The 24,139-nt window shown below is 42.4% G+C and overlaps 1 protein-coding gene across 8 annotated transcripts in view; it reads left to right on the top strand.

Annotated features, from left to right (window-relative positions):
* Nucleotides 1-24,139, top strand: part of mid2 (midline 2) — a 133,090-nt gene that overhangs the window by 74,293 nt on the left and 34,658 nt on the right. For 4 of the 8 annotated variants that reach the window (XM_083561593.1, XM_083561590.1, XM_083561591.1 and 1 more), the window contains exon 2: nucleotides 13,326-14,025. In XM_083561593.1, the coding sequence (XP_083417719.1) occupies nucleotides 13,342-14,025 (684 nt within the window). In that variant the 5' untranslated portion in view covers nucleotides 13,326-13,341. Of the gene's footprint in view, nucleotides 1-13,285; nucleotides 14,026-24,139 lie in introns of all 8 variants that reach the window. The other 4 variants (XM_083561594.1, XM_083561589.1, XM_083561592.1 and 1 more) reach the window with 1 other exon arrangement.

The raw sequence follows: 24,139 nt of genomic DNA, 5'->3' as shown, positions 1-24,139 counted from the left end.
TTTTTTTTTTCCTTCTTTTTTTTACTAAAAGTTAAACGTGGAGTTGAAATTGGCAAATCCCGCCACATCATCTTTTGTGATTGAGAATCGACTCTGGTGCTCTAAGAAGAGCGACAAAATCAAAGTCTATTTATTTTCTCCGAGACGTGGACCCATGGTGCCAAAGCTCAATCAGAAAAAGAGTTTGATATTCTTTCCTTGTCTCGCTCTTCTGAAATGCCCCAGTGACGCCAGCACTCTTCAGAGGAGACAGGGATAATGAGAGAGGCGCTCTGTGTCCGTGGCAAATTAGCCAAATCTGTTCTCAAAGTCTGAAAAGCTCTGGATATCGGTCGAGAGTCGACCTCAGGGATCTGGATGGTGTGGTTACCCTGTTGTTGTTTTTTTTTTTGTTTTTTTTTGCTTGCTGTTTTTTTCAACCGTGCGAAATATCATAAGCTTTTGCATTGCATTTTATATCCTGATTTTGTTCTTAGCAGAGCAGAAGCACATCAATAATGGAGGTGCTTTGGGGTAAGTAAGAGTGTGTGCAGCGGCGCTATACCGTGCTCAGGCGTGATAAGACCCAGCTCCGGCTAAGAGCATTAGGGAAATGACAGGGCGTTTGAAGGTCTTTACTTCATCGTGTCGGGTGAAGGTGCGGTTGAGAACGGCTCTGGCGGTAATTAAAACGTTGAGCAGAGCCTCACTTTGTTGCGTCAACACAGGATGTCTTTGTCCTGAGTTTAGAAGACAGAGGAAGGAGGCGCGCGCTCTGTTTGTCGACACTTTACTAGTTTGCTTTCGAAAATGCATACAATTCGCAGTCGTTCGTATAAATCAAAAGCCTTAGAATTAGAGCTACATTCTTCTAAAGTAGATTAAGTACACAGAAGTATATGGACGTTTGATCGTCACATTAATATGTGATTCTTCTCTAAACCGCTGACGTTTTTATTTCTCTTCAGCAGGATTGATGGACCCAAACACACTATAAAGACACTACTCTCTAGGCGTCCTCACCCAGCATCAGTGCCCAATTCCACTACCGCTCGTGTGGGGCGTAATAGCCAAATCCCCACAGCCATGCTCCAAAACCTAGAGAAAAGCCTTCCCAGAAGAGTGGAGGCTATAATAAAAGGCGGCTAAATCTGGAACCGGGAACTGGATATTTAATATATGGGTCATGTGATGTTAATGCGTTAGTGGTGCAACGGATCACCAAACTCACAGCTCGGATCACGTTACGGTTTTCGAGTCACAGATCGGATTTTTGTTCGGATAAGCAAAAAAAAGGGGAGGATAAAAAAAAATAATCTAATTTGCTTTCCATTTCTTACAAGAAAAGTTACAGCAATCGACTCAACTCAACTCAAGCGTAATTGTTATTCATCCACCTGCACGGTATGTAAAAGAACGGAATGTCGTAAAAAGAAACGCTCCCATACCTGCGATCTGAATGACGCGGGAGAATTTTTGTTGTTGTTGTTGACAGACGTTGAGCCGTGAGCCGTACAAATCACGGATCATCTGCTATCCGTTGCACCTTTAAAATGTATGCATTTATTATTATTTTCAATAAATAATAAAAGTCTATATGAAGCCAAAACCTGCAAATTCTCAGAGGAAGCCACTATCTGCCCTCCTTCCACATACACGCGTACGCGCAGAGAGACCGGTAATTGTTTAGCAGTTCTTTGGGAAAGTCGGAAATTCCTTTCGCGTCCTGCTTTCAGTCTGTGAGCAAACCAACAAACCGTAATGCGTTCAGTGTAGCGTGATGGACGAAATGCGACTGTAGAATTTTCCTAGGCTTCGACACGGAAAGTGGAATCTCGGTTCAATATCTTAGTTTCCAGGATTAAGCACATCCCACAGCACCCATCACTTCACAGCCACAGTTCACTGGCAGAGCAGCAGATGGGCTTCGACCTGGATCTGGCTGTGCTAAATGTGAAGGTTAGCCGGCCATGTTTGTGCAGGGCAAATGCCAAAAGCGTTCAGGCTCAACTTACAGCCGCAGCACAACTGCTAGCCCACGTTGCTGTTTGCATCCTATGAATAGAAATGGCATGTTTTATAAGGCCTGGCCAGCATTAAAGAGAGGATGTGGAAAACCTGAACCTCAGCCAGCAGCCACAGTGACCTCTGACAGCAGGACAATAGACGCCTGGCTGCCTGCATGGAAAATTACACTTTCCGTGCGATTTCCTATGTCGCCTTGCCAAAATGTCTCCCAGGGGATTGAGCTTTATGACCGTGTACATACAGAACCTCCATAACTAATGATCATTTGTCTGTAATTGGCTGATAGGAGTGTGAGACTACCTGCTGCTCAAGACTAGACCCTTGCCGTATCAGCGTGCGCCCTAAAGCAACTACTACAGTATGAGGGAAATGTCACTGGATTAACTAACTGTCACTGGTTTCAAATGGACTCGCTTATGTGGGTTCCGACGCCATCTGGTTCTCAATCACAACCCTCTCCTGTTCCTCCGCCTGTTACCTCCTGTAGCTAAACTAAAGCCGTGTCCTATCAAAAGCATGTAGCTGATTGAGGTAAGCGTCTTATCTTTCTGCACATTCAGTAGCATTTTCTTCAGGTCATATGACCATCCGGACTTTAACACGGCCGTCTGATTCCGTTCACAGTGAAGAAGGCTGAGGATCAATCCCGTAGTAACACTTGCAGTTTGTTATCCGCACGCTGAATCCCACAGTTTGCGATCTAAAAAAAGCTACATTTTAGGCCTTAAATTTTAAGAAGCTCATCCCAGTTTAAAACCCGTTTAAAATGATTTAAGACCTCGAACAGTGACTTTAAGACCTTTTAAGGCTTAAAAGGTCTTAAAGTCACTGTTCGAGGTCTTAAATCATTTTAAACGGGTCTTAATTAGCCGGCGTCCATATAACGCCACTTCTAAAGCTGATTGAAATGAACAGGCAGAAATGAACACCTCTCTTTCCTTCGCTAGTCCAAATAAAATCCGCTGTATTACGAATGCAAATGAGACCAACATGCAACAGCCAATCAGCTTTCTGTTATTGACGCAAAACTCTCTTTGCTTGTACCATAGACGTAAAACGGATTTGATATTTCAGCTATGGGGTTAAAAAAAATGATTTCAGAGTTTGTTTAAGGCCAGTTGCTAACAAGGTGTGTGTGTGTGTGTGTGTGTGTGTGTGTGTGTGTGTGTGTGTGTGTGTGTGTGTGTGTGTGTGTGTGTTTAATCTCGTGATCTAGGTCTTAAATTGCATTTGGTCTTAAAAAGTCCTGCCGGCTGCATCAATGAGCTCGACGTCCATCGGTCACGTGTAGAGCCCCCATGCAGTAAAAAAAGCGCACTTATCCAGACACTACGATGCTTAACATCGGCCTTTAGAGACACACTGGGACGTGTTCGTCCCCCCGCGGTGTTTATCAGACGTGAGAGAAAGTGCAGAGTGCGAGTGCGGCACACTTGAATGAGCTACAGTTCCAGGGAGAGTCGATCCTGCCTCGAAAACACCTGCTTGCTTTGTTAATCCACCGCTTTCTCCTGGGATGAGCTTCTGCTGTAAACATGGCCCACACTCGAGGCTTGTTATGGTAACTGAGGTTTGTTTTTCAAAAAAAAACACAGCAGTTAGAGATGTCAGGAATTTCTCATAAGGCTGCAGAAGAGTTTAATGGTTAAGAGGAACGGTTTCTGCGTATGGTGTTACGGGTCTTCAGAAGATCCGGTTACAAAAAAGTGACTTGATTATAAGTTTCCGAGTAAGTGATTAAGATAAGTGCGGGCAGCATGCAGCTTTTAATTGGTCGACTAGAGATAAGTTTGAAGAGGTTATGTCTCGGTTTGTAGTGGTGATTCACCGCATCTGAAGAGACGCTACATCTGTTTTCAACTTCATGGAGAGCATAAACACATATTTCTCAGGTCAAACTTAAATGGTCACTTCCTTTTTTTTTCAGCATTTTGTCTGAACATCTATTTACTCATGAAAGAGAGTTCTGTAAAAACTTTCCCACCAGGTTTATTTCAGCTTTACATAAGCGTTTTGTTTTCCCCTTACAGTTTTGCTGTAGTATTTTTTTTTGCATTTGATAAGATCAAGTCAAATTGTTTTGTTGTTGTTGTTGTTGTTGTTGTTGTTGTTGTTGTTGTTGTTGTTGTTGTTGTTGTTGTTGTTGTTGGGTCTGTATCTGGACCACAGCTCTTTATTTTGCCTCGTGTTTGAATGTTTTAGGGCCGAAACGATTCTTTGTGTAACTCGAATACAAAAAAACAAACGCACTTTATTTAAACTTATTTGCCCCAATGCTTCATTTAGTCCCTTTAAGTACACACGGAGCACTGTGTTTCCCCACGGACTATTATTACTGACGCACCACCACTAAACTCTGGAGCAGGTTCAGGTGTAAGAATGTACAGACTGCCTCAACTCAGATTCCACCCCACGCATTATCAAAATGAACTCTAAGCAAAAGGTGTCTGAGACCATGATTATCATTTAAACAATACCCTAAACGACCCGCTGGGGGGGCCAGCACAGACAAAGGTGTAAACACCGGTGACTACGACCTGCTGACCTCCGGCTTGATAGTGGTATCATCCAGCCGTGTGTTCCTTTACTCATTTCCTACATTTAATTTACATTTAAATGCGGAATCCTGTGTACACTTCAAATGGTATGAAGTATGAAACATCTGGCCAGAGTTTGTTCTGCGTTCTTTTTGACTCCGATGAACCCAAAGCACTTCATGAATTTTGTCACTGTTACGCTGTTCTAAACTTCTTCTTCATTACGATCATCGTCGTCCTCATCATTGTTTTTCTTACACAGGCCAAAGCAAAAAGACAGGTAGTTTCTAAAGTTTGGGATTATTTCAAACTAAAACATAAAGAATACAGTGCAGCGTGCTTACCTTCATTTTTTTTTCTTTTTTTTTAAGTCATTCGAAATCGATTTGAATATTTACATTTTTATATTTGCATGTTGATGTAATATGGCAATTACCCGCACAACATTTTTCTAAGAAGGAAACAAATGACTTATTACCGTCCTATTTATACCGTCCTATTCTTGCATATTCACTAATGCTCTTTAATGAAGAAACAGTACTCCGAATATTTGATGGAATAATCGGCAGAAAACTTGATTGCTAAATCGGCGATAGCTTATACTATATGTGCTTATTTCATATACTATGAAAGATGACTATTGGGGCAACCGAGTTTGTGTTCTCAAGCACCCAGTTTCAATATAAAACGCAACAATTTTCGCCTCTCCTTCATAGATGTTATTTGGGAACTAACCTAATGAAATCTAGTGAAAAGCTTTCCAAGAAGAGTGGATATGCCGTTTCTTTCTTTGCACACCAATCAACGATAGATAGCCGGGGTCACAGAGGGGTTTTGCTCAAGGGCCCAAGAGCGGCAGCTTGCCGATACTGGGGCTTGAACCTCGGACCCATCAATAACCCCGAGCCTTAACCACTGAGCTTCCCCAATGTGTGACTGAATCTGGAAAGGTAGATTCAACAAGCACTGTGATGGTCTGGTGTCAAATACTTTAGACCATACAACGTACACACCACGGGTGATAGACCATTGACCATCAGAATACTTGATTGATCTCATTGGGAAATTGTTTTGTTGCAGTCACTTACAGTAAAAGATTAAAATAAAAAATAAACAAGAACATGTAAATAAATACAGATAATAAGTAATAGATTAGGTGAAATGAAATGTGTAGCAGCATGACATTGAATTTGTAGCAGCAGTGAACAGATGGCAGAGAAGTCAGACTACAATAATGGTTCTAACAGTCATTGCGCATGCGAGTAATAATTATTGCACAACAATTTATGTGCAATATAAATATAACTATACGTATGCGTGTATGGTGGAGCAGCTGTTTAACACTCGGAGGAGGAGTTATATAGTCCATATTGACTGTAAAAAGGACATTACTCATAATCTTACATTTCAGTGCTCAAGTTAGTTCTCACTCTCCAGTGTTCTGTATTGTTTAAAGACTTTTAATCACACTCTTGATATCCCCCAAATGAGGATCCTCTTTTGAGTCTCGTTCCTCTCAAGGTTTCTTCCTCATAACATCTAAGGGAGAGTTTTTTCCTTGCCACAGTCACCACGGCTGCTCATCAGGGATAAACACACATCGTTCACCTTAACTGTTAAATTCTGTAAAGCTGCTTTGAGACTATGTCTGTTGTGAAAAGCGCTATAGAAATAAACTTGACTTGACATAGTTTAATGGCCACAGGCAGAAATGAGCTCAGAAATAAATGTTGGGAACGGACTTGGCTCCAGTCTGAATAACACAGCAGGAAGATCCCACCAGGCTGTGTGGCAAGCTCTATATCGACGGCTGCTCTAGTATAGGGTGCAGTGAACCTCACTGCCCTGCTGTAATATCCCCGGTTTACAGGCTCCACCAAAACATGTGGCGCTGATTTCCAGCTGCAGGCTGACAGAAGATGAATTGCTCTATTAGAGAGTCTGGGCCAGCAGGCGAGATCTGACCCACAAGCTCAGCCAGAACTGTGACCACAAGCTCCTGTCATCACACACACACACGTGCACACACACATCCACCAGGGACTTGAACACTTGCACTCATAGACCAACTAGAGAAGGCTAAATCTGTGTCATCAGGTATGTAGGTCAGCAGTAAATTTACAGAATACTGGATATTTCTATTTTTGGGATTAGAGAAATGTTTATATATCGCCTTTTTACGGACTCCTTTATGATCAAGGAGGATCGTACACACTGTCATTTCATCTTTCTGAATATCACAGCATAGCAGTGCGTTTTCCATATCCACACAGCAAACATAGTGAAGCCCGAGAACAGCGTTTCTGCAGGGTCTTAAAAAGTCTAAAGTTGAAAAAACGCAATTTTAGCCCTTAAAAGTCTTCAATTCGCTGTTTAAAGTCTGAAATCCTTTTAAAACGGTCTTAATTTTCCGTTGTCATCAAAATGCTCCCGCAGCGCTTTGTTTTTTTTTTTTTATTTGGTGTTTTTTCAATCACTATTCCAAATATAATTTGACGTATTACTACGACTGAGAGAATGGCGTGAATCTCTCTCAGATTGGAGCACAGCCGTTAAATGGATTTTATTTTTAGGGCTTCGTTAAGGTCAAATTTCATTCTCAACGCTCTTAAAAAGCTCTTTAAAAGTCTTCAATTTGACTTGGTGAAATCTGCAGAAACCCTGGAGAAGTGGACAAGAGGAGTAGAAAGATAATTAGTTTGGAGGGATTTTCTTTTTTTTTATGCACCTTACAGTAGGATCAAGATTTAAGACATTCTTTTAGCACATTTTTTCATTATATGCTAAGATGTAGTTATGGTGCAATTATAAATGTATAATCTGACAAAGAGGAAAAAGATGTATATACATATTCTGGTTACTCACTACATTAGCTGTTATAATGTATCAGTATTCTTGTGACAAAATAGAATTCAAGGAAGAGCCGCACTACAAGTCACTTTTACAGACGAATTGTCCCTATTGTTCCAAAAATGCCACATCGTGACGCATGCATTTTGTTTGCGCATTTGCAGCGGGAGTGAGCACATTAGCGGCACAGACGGTCCCTCGTGGGCTTAACCGTCCCTTTAAAATCAACACCCGACCGCAGTCTTCCACTCCCCACATTCTTCAGCTCAGCGAGGACACTAATGATCATTTTTCTCACATAAAACACTTTAACGGTTGTAGAGAGTAAATAATAGTGTCTGGAATTTTGGGAGGTGATCAACGAGGAAAAGTCTAAACGATGAACAGCAGCGGACCTCTTGTTATTAGGTTGTATACAAATTATTTTCATTGTGATTCCAGAAATCGATTAATTTTGCTGAATGTTGCAAATCACGAAAATCGTGTTAATTTAGAACAGGCACTCGTCTCTTATGAGCACGCCTGAATTTGTGCTAATTTACAAACGCTAGACGCTGACTCATGTAGATCATGTGACTACAAAGGGTTTTTCTCTACAAGGGGTGTGTAAAAATGAAATAAGATGAATTATTATTGCACACATGAATGTAATAAATGTAGAGGTGAAAAGAGTTCTACTCGGGTAAAAGTACAGGTCAGCGTCAATGAAATTGCATTTAAGGACAATTTAAGTTACCAGTCTAAAAATCTACTCAAGTCAAAGTAAAAAGTAGTAAAATCCTATTTCTTTTTTTAACAGCAGGGGGATTCTAGTGTAGTTCACAAAGGACGAGGGGAACGTGTGTTTCATTGAAAACCTTTACAAAATTATAGTGCAATAACAAAAAGAGTCTAAAAAAGACACTGCAGTGCATGACTTGAGTCTAATGTGAGTTGTGCACTTTCGCTCCTGTTATAATGTCATTTATGATAATGAGAGAAATCGCAAATGTCAAGTCAAGAAGCTTTTATTGTCATTTCAACTATATATATAGCTGACGCAGTACACAGCGAAATGAGACAACGTTTCTCCAGAACCCTGGTGCTACATAAAACAGCAGAAAGCTACATAACAGAACACAGATCTACATCACACTACATAGAGCTACATAGCAGATCACAATGCTACATCACACAACATAGAGCTACATCACACAACATAGAGCTACATAACAGAACACAGAGCTGCATCACACAGCATAGAGCTACATAGCAGATCACAAGGCTACATCACACAACATAGAGCTACATCACACAACATAGAGCTACATAACAGATTACAATGCTACATCACACAACATAGAGCTACATAACAGATCACAATGCTACATCACACAACATAGAGCTACATCACACAACATAGAGCTACATAACAGATCACAATGCTACATCTCACAACATAGAGCTACATAGCAGATCACAACGTAGAGCTACATAGCAGATCACAACGCTACATCACACAACATACTCAACATAGAGCTACATCGCAGATCACAATGCTACATCACACAACATAGAGCCACATCACACAACATAAAGCTACATAGCAGATCACAACACTACATCAAACAACATAGAGCTACATAACAGATCACAATGCTACATCACACAACATAGAGCTACATCACACAACATAGAGCTACATAGCGGATCACAATGCTACATCACACAACATAGAGCCACATCACACAACATAGAGCTACATAACAGATCACAACGCTACATCACACAACATAGAGCTACATCACTCAACATAGAGCTACATAGCAGATCACAACACTACATCACACAACATAGAGCTACATAACAGATCACAATGCTACATCACACAACATAGAGCTACATCACACAACATAGAGCTACATAACAGATCGCAATGCTACATCACACAACATAGAGCTACATCACTCAACATAGAGCTACATAGCAGATCACAACGCTACATCACACAACATAGAGCCACATCACACAACATAGAGCTACATAGCAGATCACAACACTACATCACACAACATAGAGCTACATAACAGATCACAATGCTACATCACACAACATAGAGCTACATAACAGAACACAGAGCTGCATCACACAACATAGAGCTACATAACAGTACACAGAGCTGCATCACACAGCATAGAGCTACATAGCAGATCACAACGCTACATCACACAACATAGAGCTACATCACACAACATAGAGCTACATAACAGATTAAAATGCTACATCACACAACATAGAGCTACATAACAGATCACAATGCTACATCACACAACATAGAGCTACATAGCAGATCACAACGCTACATCACACAACATAGAGCTACATCACTCAACATTGAGCTACATAGCAGATCACAACGCTACATCACACAACATAGAGCCACATCACACAACATAGAGCTACATAGCAGATCACAACACTACATCACACAACATAGAGCTACATAACAGATCACAATGCTACATCACACAACATAGAGCTACATCACACAACATAGAGCTACATAGCAGATCACAGCGCTACATCACACAACATAGAGCTACATCACTCAACATAGAGCTACATAACAGATCACAATGCTACATCACACAACATAGAGCCACATCACACAACATAGAGCTACATAGCAGATCACAACACTACATCACACAACAAAGAGCTACATAACAGATCACAATGCTACATCACACAACATAGAGCTACATCACACAACATAGAGCTACATAGCAAAACACAAGGCTACATCACACAACATAGAGCCACATCACACAACATAGAGCTACATAGCAGATCACAACACTACATCACACAACATAGAGCTACATAACAGATCACAACGCTACATCACACAACATAGAGCTACATAGCAGATCACAACGCTACATCACACAACATAGAGCTACATCACTCAACATAGAGCTACATAGCAGATCACAACGCTACATCACACAACATAGAGCCACATCACACAACATAGAGCTACATAGCAGATCACAACACTACATCACACAACATAGAGCTACATAACAACACAGAGCTACATAACAGAACAGAGAGCTACATCACACAACATAGAGCTACATAGCAGATCACAACGCTACATCACACAACATAAAGCTACATTACAGAGCTACATCATACAGCGTAGAGGACTAAAGTAAGTCGTCCTTGCCACATTAAGACAATTTTTATTTGGAAACAGATATGGTTTAAAATTGATTTCAGTACAATATTTCAAACGAGACAATTGAGTAAAAGTAAAATGACGGCTATAAAAGTAGAAGTAAACTGGGCAAAAAACTACTCAATTACAGTAACATGATTAAATGTAATTCGTTAGTTTCCACCTCCGTCATCTCGGCAAAATGGCGTCAATTAAATAAACACATCCATTGAAACACTTTACAACACCAGCCAATTAGATGAGGGGAAATGCATTTTCTTTTTCAGGTGTTACGCTGCTAAATGATCTAGATTTTATTTAGAAAGGATTTTCACTTCTGCCTCCGAGGATTTCCCTTGTTCTCCCTCGTTTTGAACTGTGGCGTGCGTGCACATGAAAATCCACATTAGCCAAACGTTTTCAAACCTGGCAGACATTTTTAATTTGATGTGGAAAACATTCACACACAAGAGAGAGAGAGAGAGAGAGAGAGAGAGAGAGAGAGAGAGAGATGTTTTGACTTTTATAAGAAGTATATAAAAAAGGCACTGGCATTTTTATAGGTAGTAAATAGTTGATATTTTTATTCTTGCTTCAAACGTCCCCTAAAATTCCCTTTTCAACTCCCAGACCCAAAATCCTTTTGTATCTAATGTACAGAAAACAAGATTAAATAAAAGGTTAAAGATTGACCCTGACCTTTGACTAAGAGCTTCTCAGCCTTCATACTTCATATCCTTATATTTTTTTATTTATGTACTTTTTTTTTAACTGCAAGGACCAATGAAGCCCCATGTGATGGAGCAGGCAGGCCAGGTGAAGGTTACACAAGGACGTCGTCTTATCACCACGCTATCTACATGATTGGATCAAGCAGCTTATTTATTTTTCCAGTAATGAATTTACCGAGCCGCCCGGCGCCACTTTAATCACGGTGACTTCATGGGAAGAAGCGATCACAGGAGGCTGCCCTGAAAGACTTCATTAGAGAAATTCAGCCTAAATCTGTAGCACTGTGTACGTAGCAACCTATAGAATCATGTGCCTCCAGCAACAGTTTGCAGAAGAACCACATATGGCAGGAAAGGGCAAAGAGCGATCTATTGTATGCTGTTGGATTTTGGATATAGGATCTAGAATTAATAAATTGATTTGTGTTCCGAGATTTAATGAGTGAGAAGTGGAATAACAGAGGAAAGAGCTCGGAGCAGGGAGGTGTGAATTACTGTTAATGAAGGCGTATTAACCAGGTTCTTCAGCTTGCTTGTTTTAGGCTGCTAAATTCGGTTTCTGTGATGTGTGTGGGGAAGAGCGTGTGAGGTTTATAGGCTATTTTTCACCCGTTATTAGCGGCATCGCACCGTCTCATAAAACACAGAAACACTCCGATTGTGTCCCTTTTTGTCGTTTCCTCTCCGAGTGTTTCTTTATAATCGTTATTTTTCTCATCAATTCCGGCCGTAACATAAACATGTCAACGTGTATGAGCTCTGGAACGGATGCGCAAGTTATCAGGCCACAGAATTTGAGCCTCATTCCTGTGATGTTAGGATCAAATCCTGTTCAAGGTGGTTTGCTAATTAGGAATATGATGAATCAAACATTTCTTTTGAAGCACTCAGCATCTGTTTTGTTTTGTTTTTTTTCGATATCAGATCTAATTTTAGTGCTTCCAGAAACAATTTTAATTAATCACAGGCTTTCTGGTTGTAACAGGTAGCTATAATAACCTCCTTCCAACCCTAAACCCCCCATCTTCCTCCGCCCCCCACCCCCCGCCCCCCGCCTTTATTAGTTTGGAGAACTAAAGCTTATTTTGAATCGCGTCCCCCGATAGCCAATATCAAAAGGTTTTTGCTGTAGCGTGTAACACAAGGTCTTATTCATACCGTGCCATTCAAGGAACCCCTTTATATTCCAGGCCAGTTCAAATGAGTCACAATTCCGGTTTCTAATGTAGCATGCGCAGGCGATTTCATAAAAACCAAGCAGAAAAACGTAGAGCGGTGTTATGTAACGAAGCAGCTCTGAGAGTAGAGTTTGTTGACTTGGCTGGGAGAGACATGCTCGGATTTTGTGCATGTGTTTGTGTGTGTTGCAAATGGTGCACCTACTACCGTCTTTATAAACTGACCCTGTCCTGCTATACAATAAGACGCAGTTTACAGGTGACAGATCAGAGGAAAAGATAAATAGGTCTAGTTTAATGGTCAATTTAGTCAGTCAAAGTAACTTTGTATTGATTTGCAGTTAATGATTTGCATGATCTGTAAAAAGGACACGTGGACCCAAGCCTTGAGAGCACAGTCAGCAGTTTCCTTTCATTTGTCACCGTCGTCTCTATGTGTGTGTAGTAGTAGGAGAAATGACTTTACATCCTCATGTTGTGATATTAAAGTTAACCGGGTTTTTCTTTTTTAAAGCTCAATAGAAAATGACTGTCGCTGCCGCTTATCCTGTTTGCCTGCATTAACCAGCCTGCTTTATATCAAAGTGACATCCCACTCCATACGATCCACATACCGTAGGCGTAGCGTCTTAAGAGCAGCAATGATAATTGTAATTAGACCAGGTCTTACTGGGAATTTGGAGTGGAATGTCACTTGAGCTGCCCTGCCCCTCCCCCCATGCTGCCTGGGTGCAGAGGGGTGCCAGCTTGCCACTAACCCCCTGGCTATCTGCCACGCAGGTGACTCACCAGCTTCTGTGGGATTTGATGTCGCCTTTAGATCGGGCCCACTGAAGATGGAAACCCTGGAGTCGGAGCTGACATGCCCGATCTGCCTGGAGCTGTTTGAGGACCCGCTGCTGCTTCCTTGCGCCCACAGCCTGTGTTTCAGCTGCGCCCATCGCATCCTGGTTTCCCACTGTTCCGGCGCCAAGCCGCTCGAGTCCGTGTCGGCCTTCCAGTGTCCAACGTGCCGCCACGTCATCACATTAAGCCCGCGTGGTCTCGACGGCCTGAGGCGCAATGTGACGCTGCAGAACATCATCGACCGTTTTCAGAAGGCCTCTTTCAGCGGGCCCGGCTCGCCCAGCGAAAGCCGGCTTCGCCCCCCACCCCGGCCCCGCAGCGCGACACCCACCGGGGGCAGCGCCATGTCGGCCGAGCTGCGCGTGCCCTGCCAGTTCTGTGAACAGGAGCCTCCTCGCGATGCCGTCAAGACGTGCGCCACGTGCCAGGCGTCATACTGTGAACGCTGTCTGCGTGCCACCCATCCCAACAAGAAACCATTCACCAGCCACCGCTTGCTGGAGCCAGCGGGTGACGGGCACCTGCGCGGCCTGGCCTGCCTCGAGCACGACAGTGAGACAGTGAGCCTGTACTGTGCTACAGACGAGCAGCTTATCTGTACCCTGTGCAAGCTGGTCGGCAGACACCGTGAGCACCACGTCACTTCACTCAGCGAGCGTTTCGACAAGCTCAAGGTAAGCCAGTGTCTTTTTTTTTCTTTTCTTTGCTTACTGCAGAACCATATTGTATTCACGCTTGTCTCGTAGGGGTTATTGTACCATGATGAAATAGTGACATAGGCATGTGAATCCTAACACTACGGATTTCTGGCAAAGAAAAAAGGAAAAAAATCTAATGTAGCAATTCAGCTAATACAGACAATTATTAGTATTTCTCAAGGTAACAAGTAGGTTTTAAATATATTCAACATTTTAGCAATTTTCTGGATAAATGAAATACATTGCTGGAAAAGAAAGAATTGAATTATAATCTCTGTCAATGCACTTGATGGCCACCGATCAGACATAACATTATGACCACTTGCCTAATATTGTGTTGGTCCCCCTTTTACTGCCCAAACAGTCCTGACCCTGTCCCAAGTTCAAAGCTGTTCTATCCTTGGACCACTTTTGGTAGATACTGACCACTGGACACTGATCACAATCTGGCTCCAGTCAAGCTCCTTACGCTCGCCCATTTTTCCTGCTTTTAACACGTCAACTTTGAGGATAAAATGTTCACTTGCCACCTAATAAATCCCACCCGCTAACAGGCGCCATGTCAGTGTTATTCACTTTACCGCTCATAATGTTATAATATCATAATGCTATGCCTGGCCGGCGTATGCTGCACTGAATGTTCAGCGGAAAAAATCATGTACGTGATCAGAACTTTGCCAGTAATCTTTATCTACATGAGTAATTTCTACATTATGAGTTTTCAGACTTTTTTGCTCACATGGTTCATTGGCAGTTTCTCAGCCGTGTCCAGCTGATCTCTATCATTGTCCTTTTTTGATAAAAGTGGAATTTCCCGCTAGTTTCCTCAAGGCCGTTTGAGATTCAGTCATAAGATGCACAAAAAAGTGCTTCATACAATCTTCAAGTTTGTTCTCTTCACTGCGCTCATTTTGTCAGATCTCGTGCACAGTCTAAGCGTCCACCCTGCATTTACATCTTGTTTGCGGGCGTGTTCAAACTGCACAAAGTAAACAGCAACCCTGTCCAGCTGCTCTTTCCAGTCCGAGTTATTATCATAGTAGATGAGTCTGCACTCTCGCAAAGCCAGCCTTTGATCCGCGCTCAGCCACCACAAAGCACGATAGCGCTGAATCAGGACCAAAAGACTGAGGCACAGCCTAGAACTGAAGTCTGAAACCCACACACACAGAGAGAGAGAAAGCGAACGCTGAAAATACATCAGGGAAAGTTTCAGAAGCTTGTCAGGAAGGTTCACAAGGCATGTCGCTGTGACTAGAGCTGCGCATCGGGACCCGGACCCCACGGGACGCAACAATAAAGTCGATAAACTATAAAGGTGCAGGTTTTCATTTTTTTTTTTTTTTTTTTTTCCCGGATACAAGCGAGCACTCTGACGTGAAGCTCAACACATCGCATAATGCATTTTACGGGGGGGGGGGGGGGGGTCTATCTCTGGGGGGTTTCTGGAGGATTCTTTAGACGACGCCCATTTCTGGTTTAACTCCAAATAGACTGACGCCTATTTAGACAGTAAACAAAGACATATAGCGGCTTTGTGTTACAGATTTACTGTTCACAGACTTACGGGAAATTCCTGACAAGCAGAAACGTCAGCAGTGGTTACATCAATATCACGTTTCCTTTTTACCCGGGGGTCTCGGGTTGGAGAGAATCCGATGTTGTGTTTGTGAAATTTATGACGCTCTACTGTTTATTTACAGGGTCAGGGGTAGTTTTTATAGGGTGTGACGTTAAAAGGCTCATAAAATAGTACTTGGCCATTAGGTGGCAATCAGTGCAGGATTTGTTTTACATTCACCGAGCAGGTTACAGCTACTGCTGTATTTATCCGGGTCCATATCGCAGGCCAGCTGTGTGAATATGAGACGCCCCCAATCTGTTCTCAAGAAGAGCTTGCCGTTATATGCGTTTCTCCTTATTGTAGTGGCGAGCACAGAAAGCATATGTGATCTCCCTGTGATCACCTATTCATGCTGACCTCTTTGTTCACATGCCATCGTATAAAGGAAATTCTGCTCAATGACGTTTTCCTCCCTCTGCTCCTCAAGTGTGTGAACACGGCCATGCCGGGAAGGTCTTAATTGACCGAAATGAACGGCATTGTGTGCCGCTCAGAGGAAAGTCGATACCTGAGAAAGTCCCAACCTCTTTTGTCCAGACGTCCTCTCGCACGGAAAAAAATAAAGTTGGCGAGACGTGACCCAGGCCCCCCCCCCCCCCCCCCCCGGTTACAGACGCACGCGTTTTCAGCTGCAGTACCGGCTTTTGCAGCGTTCGTCAAAGGCAGCGTTGAGACAGCTCATTTGAGATGCACTTTTATGTGCAGGCTCCTCGTGCAGCGTGTCGGGCGCTGACGCAGTGTGTCTTTCTCCATTGCAGCAGCTAATTTGAATGTTTCCCCACTGCAACTTTGAACTTCCTTCGCTTTGAACTCCCAAATCCACAACCTGAGGAGAGAGTGGAGAGGGAATGTAGCTGAGCTAAGTGCAGCAAACCTTTAATCTTCTTGTGTCTCGAGTCTGAGTGGAAGTTCTAGCCTCCAGCACTATTGCAGAAGGGCTGTAGCCTTGGCAAAAACTGTGACTGCTGGAGTCTTGATCTCGCAGATATTTGCTCACACTGTAAATCTCTTGCAGCCTGCTGGTGCCTAAGTGACTGAAGGCAGATAGTTATGTGTACTGCTCGGTTAGGAAGCCATTATCGATTTTATGCACGGATTAAATGATCGGTCAGAGGGTGGTGTCACATGCTGTTACCACCCCAGAGTGGAGCCCTGCGCAGGACTGTTTTCTTAATCCCGCCCCCTCTGCTGTTCGCTTCGGATCGCTTCAAGGGTGTCAAATTGGCGACCTTTGAGCTGGATCTTCATCTTCGGGAAGAGGGCAAAGTCCGCAGAAGCCAAATCTGGCAAGTAGAGTGGATGCGGAAGTGAGATCATGTTGCCTCAGGTGTGAGGAGTGCTGACAGAGCGCGCAAGTAGTCAGAATAGAACCAGCTGCACGGCTCTCAGTGTACACAGGACGATGTCTTTTGAAACACTGACTTATGAAGTTCGGTGCTCCCTGTGACTGTGCGTGCAGCCTCGTGCTGCAATCCGTTAACCCTATTAATACCCTCTCTTATCAACATTAGCACACGTTTCGAACCTTTTTAAGCTGTACAAGTTTCTGTAAAAGTTCTGAGAGCAAATAAAAATTAGCACATTTGTAGAAAATAAACCAGCACCTGCTGACCAATCAATATCGAGCATTCAGCAGATTTTCAAAATAAAGTCTTTTGAAACAAAAGCCCCATTACAATTTATTAAGAGCACCAGGCACAGGTTATGATGAATATTCCATGCAAGTTTTTACCCTCGTAGACTCTCAGCGAGCCACCACTTTCTCACGTTGACTTGACTTCCATGGAGAAAGGACACTAATGCTTTTAAAGCACATGAGCCACATGATTCAATACATCCCCAGGGATTAGGTTTGGTGTGTGTGTGTGTGTGTGTGTGTGTGTGTGTGTGTGTGTGTGTGTGTGTGTGTGTGTGTGTGTGTGTGTGTGCGCATGTGTGTGTGCGCATGTGTGTGTCCGTGTGTGTGTGTGTGTGTGTGTGTGTGTGTGTGTGTGTGTGTGTGTGTGTGTGTTTCACTGCAAAATATGACATATGGAAAAAGGCTATTAATGGCATAATGTCTGTTGTGACAGTTGCAAGTCACAGCGGTTTTTCAGCTCGCTGTCAGTTCAAGTTCCAGCTCATTTGTCAGGACGTCTTATGTTAAGCTCTTTAAAGAAGCCGTCTGTGACCTCCTGATGATAAGAACCGAGCTGAGCATCCACCGTTCCTTATACTTCCTCTACATTCTCCTCATCACCGATGTGCTCAGGTCACTTTCCTAACGCAGCTATTATTCGCTTGTTCCGAGCCTGCAGTAGCACTCGGCTATTATCCTAAGCTCGGTAGTCAGTGTAGTAGGTTCTCTTCTCCCTGGATCACACTCCCAGGACAGATTAGACTTTCCTTCTTGCTACTGACCCAGTTTTACCCATTCTACAGCCAAAGGTGCTGAAGAGAGATACTGGCTGAGGAGTGTTCTAATATATTTGCGCGTATTGGGCTGTACTTAGGGAATAATAATAGAAGTGATCATACTGACTCTCTGACCTGCAACACTAATCCTAATTTAAAGACTGAATTCAAATATCACAGGCTTATGCACAGAGGAATTTGTGACTGGGACAATTACTGGCAATAATTTTGTTTGTCTCTCCCTTGTCGTTTAGGAAACATGCTTTTCCCTCTTCGGAAAATCTCGACCTCGTTAATTAACGCGCAATCACTCGTCCCTTTTTGAAGTGTGTGTGAACGAGATAGACCCAGTCCCTGCCTAGAAATAACTGTAATAGCTGGATTTCCATACATAATGGCAAGTTAACCGCAGCGAGTGAAGTTTTGCCCGTGTGATGCAATGGCATTCTACAGCGCTATAACCAGTCATTAAGTTTCCAGCTCACATTCATTGTTATTCAAATGCACAGGCATCGCACTCAAAGCCCAAAGGCAAAAAAAAACCCCGCTGCCTCATCTGTCTCACACAAACTTGCAAAAAACTATATTGAAACAGCTTGTCGTGCCACTCAACTTTCATTCACTAGCGAGATTCCACACGGAACGCATGGCACAGCGATCGCCCACTTTTCAGACACACCACTGTACAGAGCGCTTGGACTCTTATTTCACAGTACTGCTTAAAATCAATGTCTTTTATGCAAGTCAGAGCTGTGGAAAAGAAAAGAGTAGACTATGTATGCCCGGAAAGTGGTGCACACCCGGAAATCACACTTTGGTCTCTGTGTGGGCCACTCCGCTGGTTCCTTTATTTTATTATAGTACTAGAACATGTTGGAGCCACAAAGTACAGGAGGAGGGAAATTTTAGGTAGTTGTGTGCAATGAACCAGGGACATATTGTAAAAATAAAATTTTAAATATAATCTGTATTTGTTAGTAGAGGTTGACTTGGTGGAATTAGCAGCTATCAGCAAAAATCCATACCGATAGTTTTTCCGGCTTCCGGGTCACTCTTATTACGAGAGCGGCCTCTAGGGGCAAATCACAGACGCCTGTTTGTTTTTACACTTGCGACTGCGTGCTGCATGGAGAATGCTATATTTTATTTGTGGTTTTAATTTTATATTTATAAATGAATATATATTTATATTTATTTCCTTTAGCACATTTTCATGATTCCATTCTGTTTTTTGTTTTTTTTTTAGGACGGTACTATTTTACATAGTGGTTTATTTTTTTTACAATCATCGACAAGTACGACCCAACCTAGCTATCAGTATCTGTCAAATCCAACTCCAGTCATTAACATGGCTTGATTATTTGTTATTACCCTCATAGAAAAAAGTGGTGTAAAAACTAAAAGAATAGCTGATCTAGCTGATGAGTGTAAATGCAAGAGATTAAAGATATCAGAAAATAGATACACAGATTTATAAATGCGTTTATATCAGTTATGTCACCTGTTGTCAGGGTACACACATCTCGGTTATTGGTTTTAATTAACGGTATGTAAAATATGTTGAAAACCTAATTAATATTCCCAAATTACAGCCTCTCTTGAGGCTCCTAAAAAAATGCTGACATGGCTTGGCGTAGAACTTGTGCACGACACGGCCCGCTCTGCCGTATTTCAGTGCTTCAGTACTGCATGCTGAAATCTGCAGGGTTCGACAAAAACAAACATCATTCGTTATCAGCAAACGGAAGCGATCACTTCTACACTGCCCTGTAAAGCATTAAAAGCGCGGGTAACCCAGAATTTTAGTAACCTAGCACGCTAGAATTTTAAGCTGGTTTCACACAATCTAGGCTTCCTTTGAAATCGGATTTGTATTAGTTATTCATGGGACGTCTCACGCAAGCAGTAATATCCTGTCATCTCTTCTTCCTGGTCGTGTCACAATACAGTATGTTGAGGATCTTGTGAAGTGAACTTTGTGAAAGAGAGTGTAGGTGGCAGCTGATCGTCGGCTTTTGCCTGATCGTGCTGCATGTAGATTCAGAACAATCTTGAATTCGTCCGCGCGGTGCCCAGCCCGTATGTCTCCACCCCACCTCCAAAGACGCTTTGAATTTTCCATGCTGTACAGGAATGTCAGAAGCCAAAGCATGGCCGGAATTTCTCGTGGCTTGTCTTCATCTCAAACTGCTGCTGACATCATAGTATATTCCTCCTGCTGTTCGGGATCTGCTTACCCGAATGCCATCCCTTCTGGGGCACAATAGAAGCCAGTAAGCATGAGACAGGCCACAAATCCGCGTTATCAGAGGTCTGAGACGCCAGCTTCTTTGACCTCACAGGAATCTCGAATATCCACTTCCTATTCTCTAAGGATCAACAACGCCATGACAGAGACTTCAGCTTAATCGTCCCTGCTGCTCTTATCTCTCACCCGTTCAGTGAGCTGTGGTGGTAGACAGAGGGCCTGTATCTTATCTCGCTTCCACCGGGATCAGTGTGAAGGCTAAACATGTCAAAACAAGACATCCTCAAGTAATGTGCCAGAGGGAGTGGACGCTCACTGGCCGTTTTATTATAAACGCAATACCAGTTACTTTTTGCTTTTAGAACCGCTTCAGTTCTTCACGGCACGGGGTCGGTCAAGGCGCACATTTATATTATCACGATTGCATCACATTATTCTCATGATCATCGTGTGATAACTTGTGCACCGTGAAATGCGTATTATCCTTATCAGTAGAGGTAGAAGTAAAAGGACAAGCATTCTACCAGCATCAGCAGCCTGAGCTGTTTACACAGGGCGGGTCAGGTCAGCGGATCCCAAAATTGACCTCCATATTAATGATTGACAAAACCGATTAATCAGCACTGATACTCGATTGCCGGAATCCTACCGGTAATTTTTTGGCATTACGACAGTGGCCTCTAGAGGCAGTCTTTCTACGCGTGCGCTTACGCGCTGCACGGGGAGTGCTATATTCTATTTATTATTTTCTAATTTATTAATGATATAATTATATTAATTCATATATTCATTTCATTTAGCAAATTATCATGATTCATTTGCTTTATTATTTTTATTTTTTTTTTATGTTTGTAATAAAGTTCAGTACTATTTCACATGGGCGTTTAGTTTGTTTGGAAGTACGATCCAACCTAGCTATCGGTAGCAATAAAATCATCAGCATGCACTGTCAACACAGGACAGGACAGGACAGGACAGGACAGGACAGGACAGGAGTGTGAGTTTATGCTTTTGATCCCAGATTTTGACCTTCACATCACAACAGAAATTGAGATTCGACAGACATCTTTTCAAGTCTAAGTTTCCACCAGTCTATACCCACTGCAGCTCCCGATTGCACTGCAATATGTATATTCTGTCCTAAAATAAGACAAAGCATTTAAACATAAAACAAGATTACTATTGAAATCAATCATTTGAAATCAATCAAGTGTGATTGTTGAACATTATTTTAGTGGGCAACATTAAAACCAGTTATTACACTAAAATAAAGTCTTAAAAGATAAAAGCCGGCCAGTCATGATGTCTCTAATGGTGATTAAGCTCATTTTACAGGTAAAATAATGGACTTTAAGCTTCACAAACTAAGAAAAAACTGATAAATGATCTCAAACCGATCATAATAATCTTATGCAATCCGCTCTTGCGTAGTTTGTTAGTCTTCAAATAAGATCAATAAGTGTGCTGTTCTCAGCTGGTCAGACTGAAACACAATGTAGTCTTTAATAGGGGGTCGACTGATATTCAGAGACGATATTCAGCATTTTCACTATTTATAATCAGCATCTGCAGTTTGTCTCTGTGTCCCGGCTGCAGGATTGTTGTTGGTATACATGTGTCCAAAAAACCCAATCAAACATGCTTTTTGGTGTTTCTGAGAAAAAGAGATTGAACCAGCACCTTTATGAGCGTGTGTTTGTGTGTGTGTGTGTGTGTGTGTGTGTGTGTGTGTGTGTGTGTGTGTGTGTGTGTGTTTAAAGTCTCAGCAATATATGAAGAGAATAGGAGAGGTGCTTTCTACATGAAAACGTACTCAGTTAGGACTTCAAAGCAGATTGGAGTTAACATTGGAATTCCTTTTCTTTTTTTCTGATTTTAATATTTTAATTTTATTAAATTGATTTTTGTAGTGAGTAAAAAAGAACATTTGCCAATGTGGGGTGAATTAATATCGGCCCTAAACACTAGTTTGAATTCTTACGTTGCTCTCACAGGGTCTGGTATGCAAATTAGACTTGAAGCAAAATTCATGAATATGGCAGCGTACCATTTATACTCTTCCCCCCGAAACGCGTTACGAACGCCACCGGACGCTGACCTGTCTGACATGCGGGAAATCACACGGATCCAGCCGAGGAGCGAAGCACCAACGCTCCCTGACCCTTTTACTTTTCGTCGAGAGACACACTGTGCTGTTCATGCATGCTTTAGAGCTCTGCGCTCCCCTTTAATGGGCTGCTAAAAACAGCCGCATCACCTCTCAGCTGTTTAAAAAGCCGGCGACAGAGAGCAACACAAGAGCCTCACAAGAGCTGCTGAGTTGATCACAGTCTCAGCATGCCGCCTCTCCCCCCCAACACCCCCCGGTCTTACTGCCTGTTTATCTGATACGCTAACACCAAGCCCTCATCCCTGCACACTAATATAATTACCGCAGGAGAATAAGAACCCGGAGGAGTTAAAAATAGTTTGCTCTATCAGCGTACTTTGTTACACATCCTAACATTAACAGTTCGCTCACTCTGTTTATTTACGAGGTTAAGGCATGCAGGAGCAGGATTTCTGAATCTTTAGCTCCTGTTTGTCTTTAAGGCCACGCTGATTACACCAGACTGCGTCTCGTTTTCCTCTTTTAGCGCTGGATTTAGACTGATTTGGAAAAAAGAAGCGGTGTCACAAGCACATATTGACAGCGTAACAGATTCCTGCGATTCGCGTCCCTACCAGGGGTGTGCGCTAAATATCATCTACGATAAAGTCGTAATTGCTGTTTTAACACCGTGCGATTCGGCATCATCGAGTTAAAGTCGCGAAAACCCGAACAAAGCCCACCTACATGCGATGAAGTCTAGAAGGTTTAAAGAGAGTCAGTCTATCAAAGTGCATTTAGAATGATACAAAGATCGAGATATGAGGGCAGAAAATGTGTACATTTGTATCATTTCTCATTCTGCAGCGTCGTCTGCTCTTACCCGTCCAGAGCACGCCAGAGTTTAGCGGGTGGTGCATCAGTAATAATGGTCCGTGGGGAAACGGTGCTCCGAGTGTACTTAAATGGACCAAACAAAACTTCGTGGAATCATTTCAGCCCTAATATTAAGAGACTTACGTTTTAAACACCGCATTGCCTGCTTTTGTTTTATTTCACCAACCAATTTTATTCCGAAACAAAGCCACAGCACAGTTTTTTGCGTCTCCGAGCAATAGTGAGTAAGTACGTCTTTGTGATTGTAGCGAATCATTTTAACGGAGTGAATCATTCAATCGCAATGACTCACTTTTTAACAGTGACTTACTGGTGGGTTTTTTTCTCTGCATTGCAAAGATGTTTTTTGTTGATACTGATTTCATTTGCATGGTAACAGTCAAGATGTCTTATTACTTTAATTCAATGATTAAATGTAAGAATCTGACAAAAAGAAATGCCCATAAAAGGTAAAAATCTGTTTAAACTCATTAAAAAAAGATGAATCTCTGTCACTGCTGTGAACCAATCACCACACAGAATAGGAGAAATATAGACATCTTTAACAGTCAGCTGTCTACAGTAGTCCTCAAGGCACCAGCACAATAGCAGACTCCACACAATATCATCTGATGTCATTTTCGGGCAAAATCGCACACCTCTAGTCCTAGTACTATGTAAAGTCACTCAGCTTTAGGTTTCTTCAAGCCTCAGCCGTACGACAAGAAGTCTGAGTGATTCACGAGCCTTCAGTGCAAGCTGACGTGACGCATCAACACGTCTTCATATTACATTTCAATATCTCCCCGTACACTCATTATGTCCCAACTGTCCACTTGGCATCTGTCACTCACTGTCA

This window comes from Silurus aristotelis (genome assembly GCF_946808225.1).
Source record: "Silurus aristotelis genome assembly, chromosome: 14".
Lineage (NCBI taxonomy): Eukaryota > Metazoa > Chordata > Actinopteri > Siluriformes > Siluridae > Silurus > Silurus aristotelis.
This window is presented reverse-complemented; position numbering and strand designations above follow the sequence as displayed.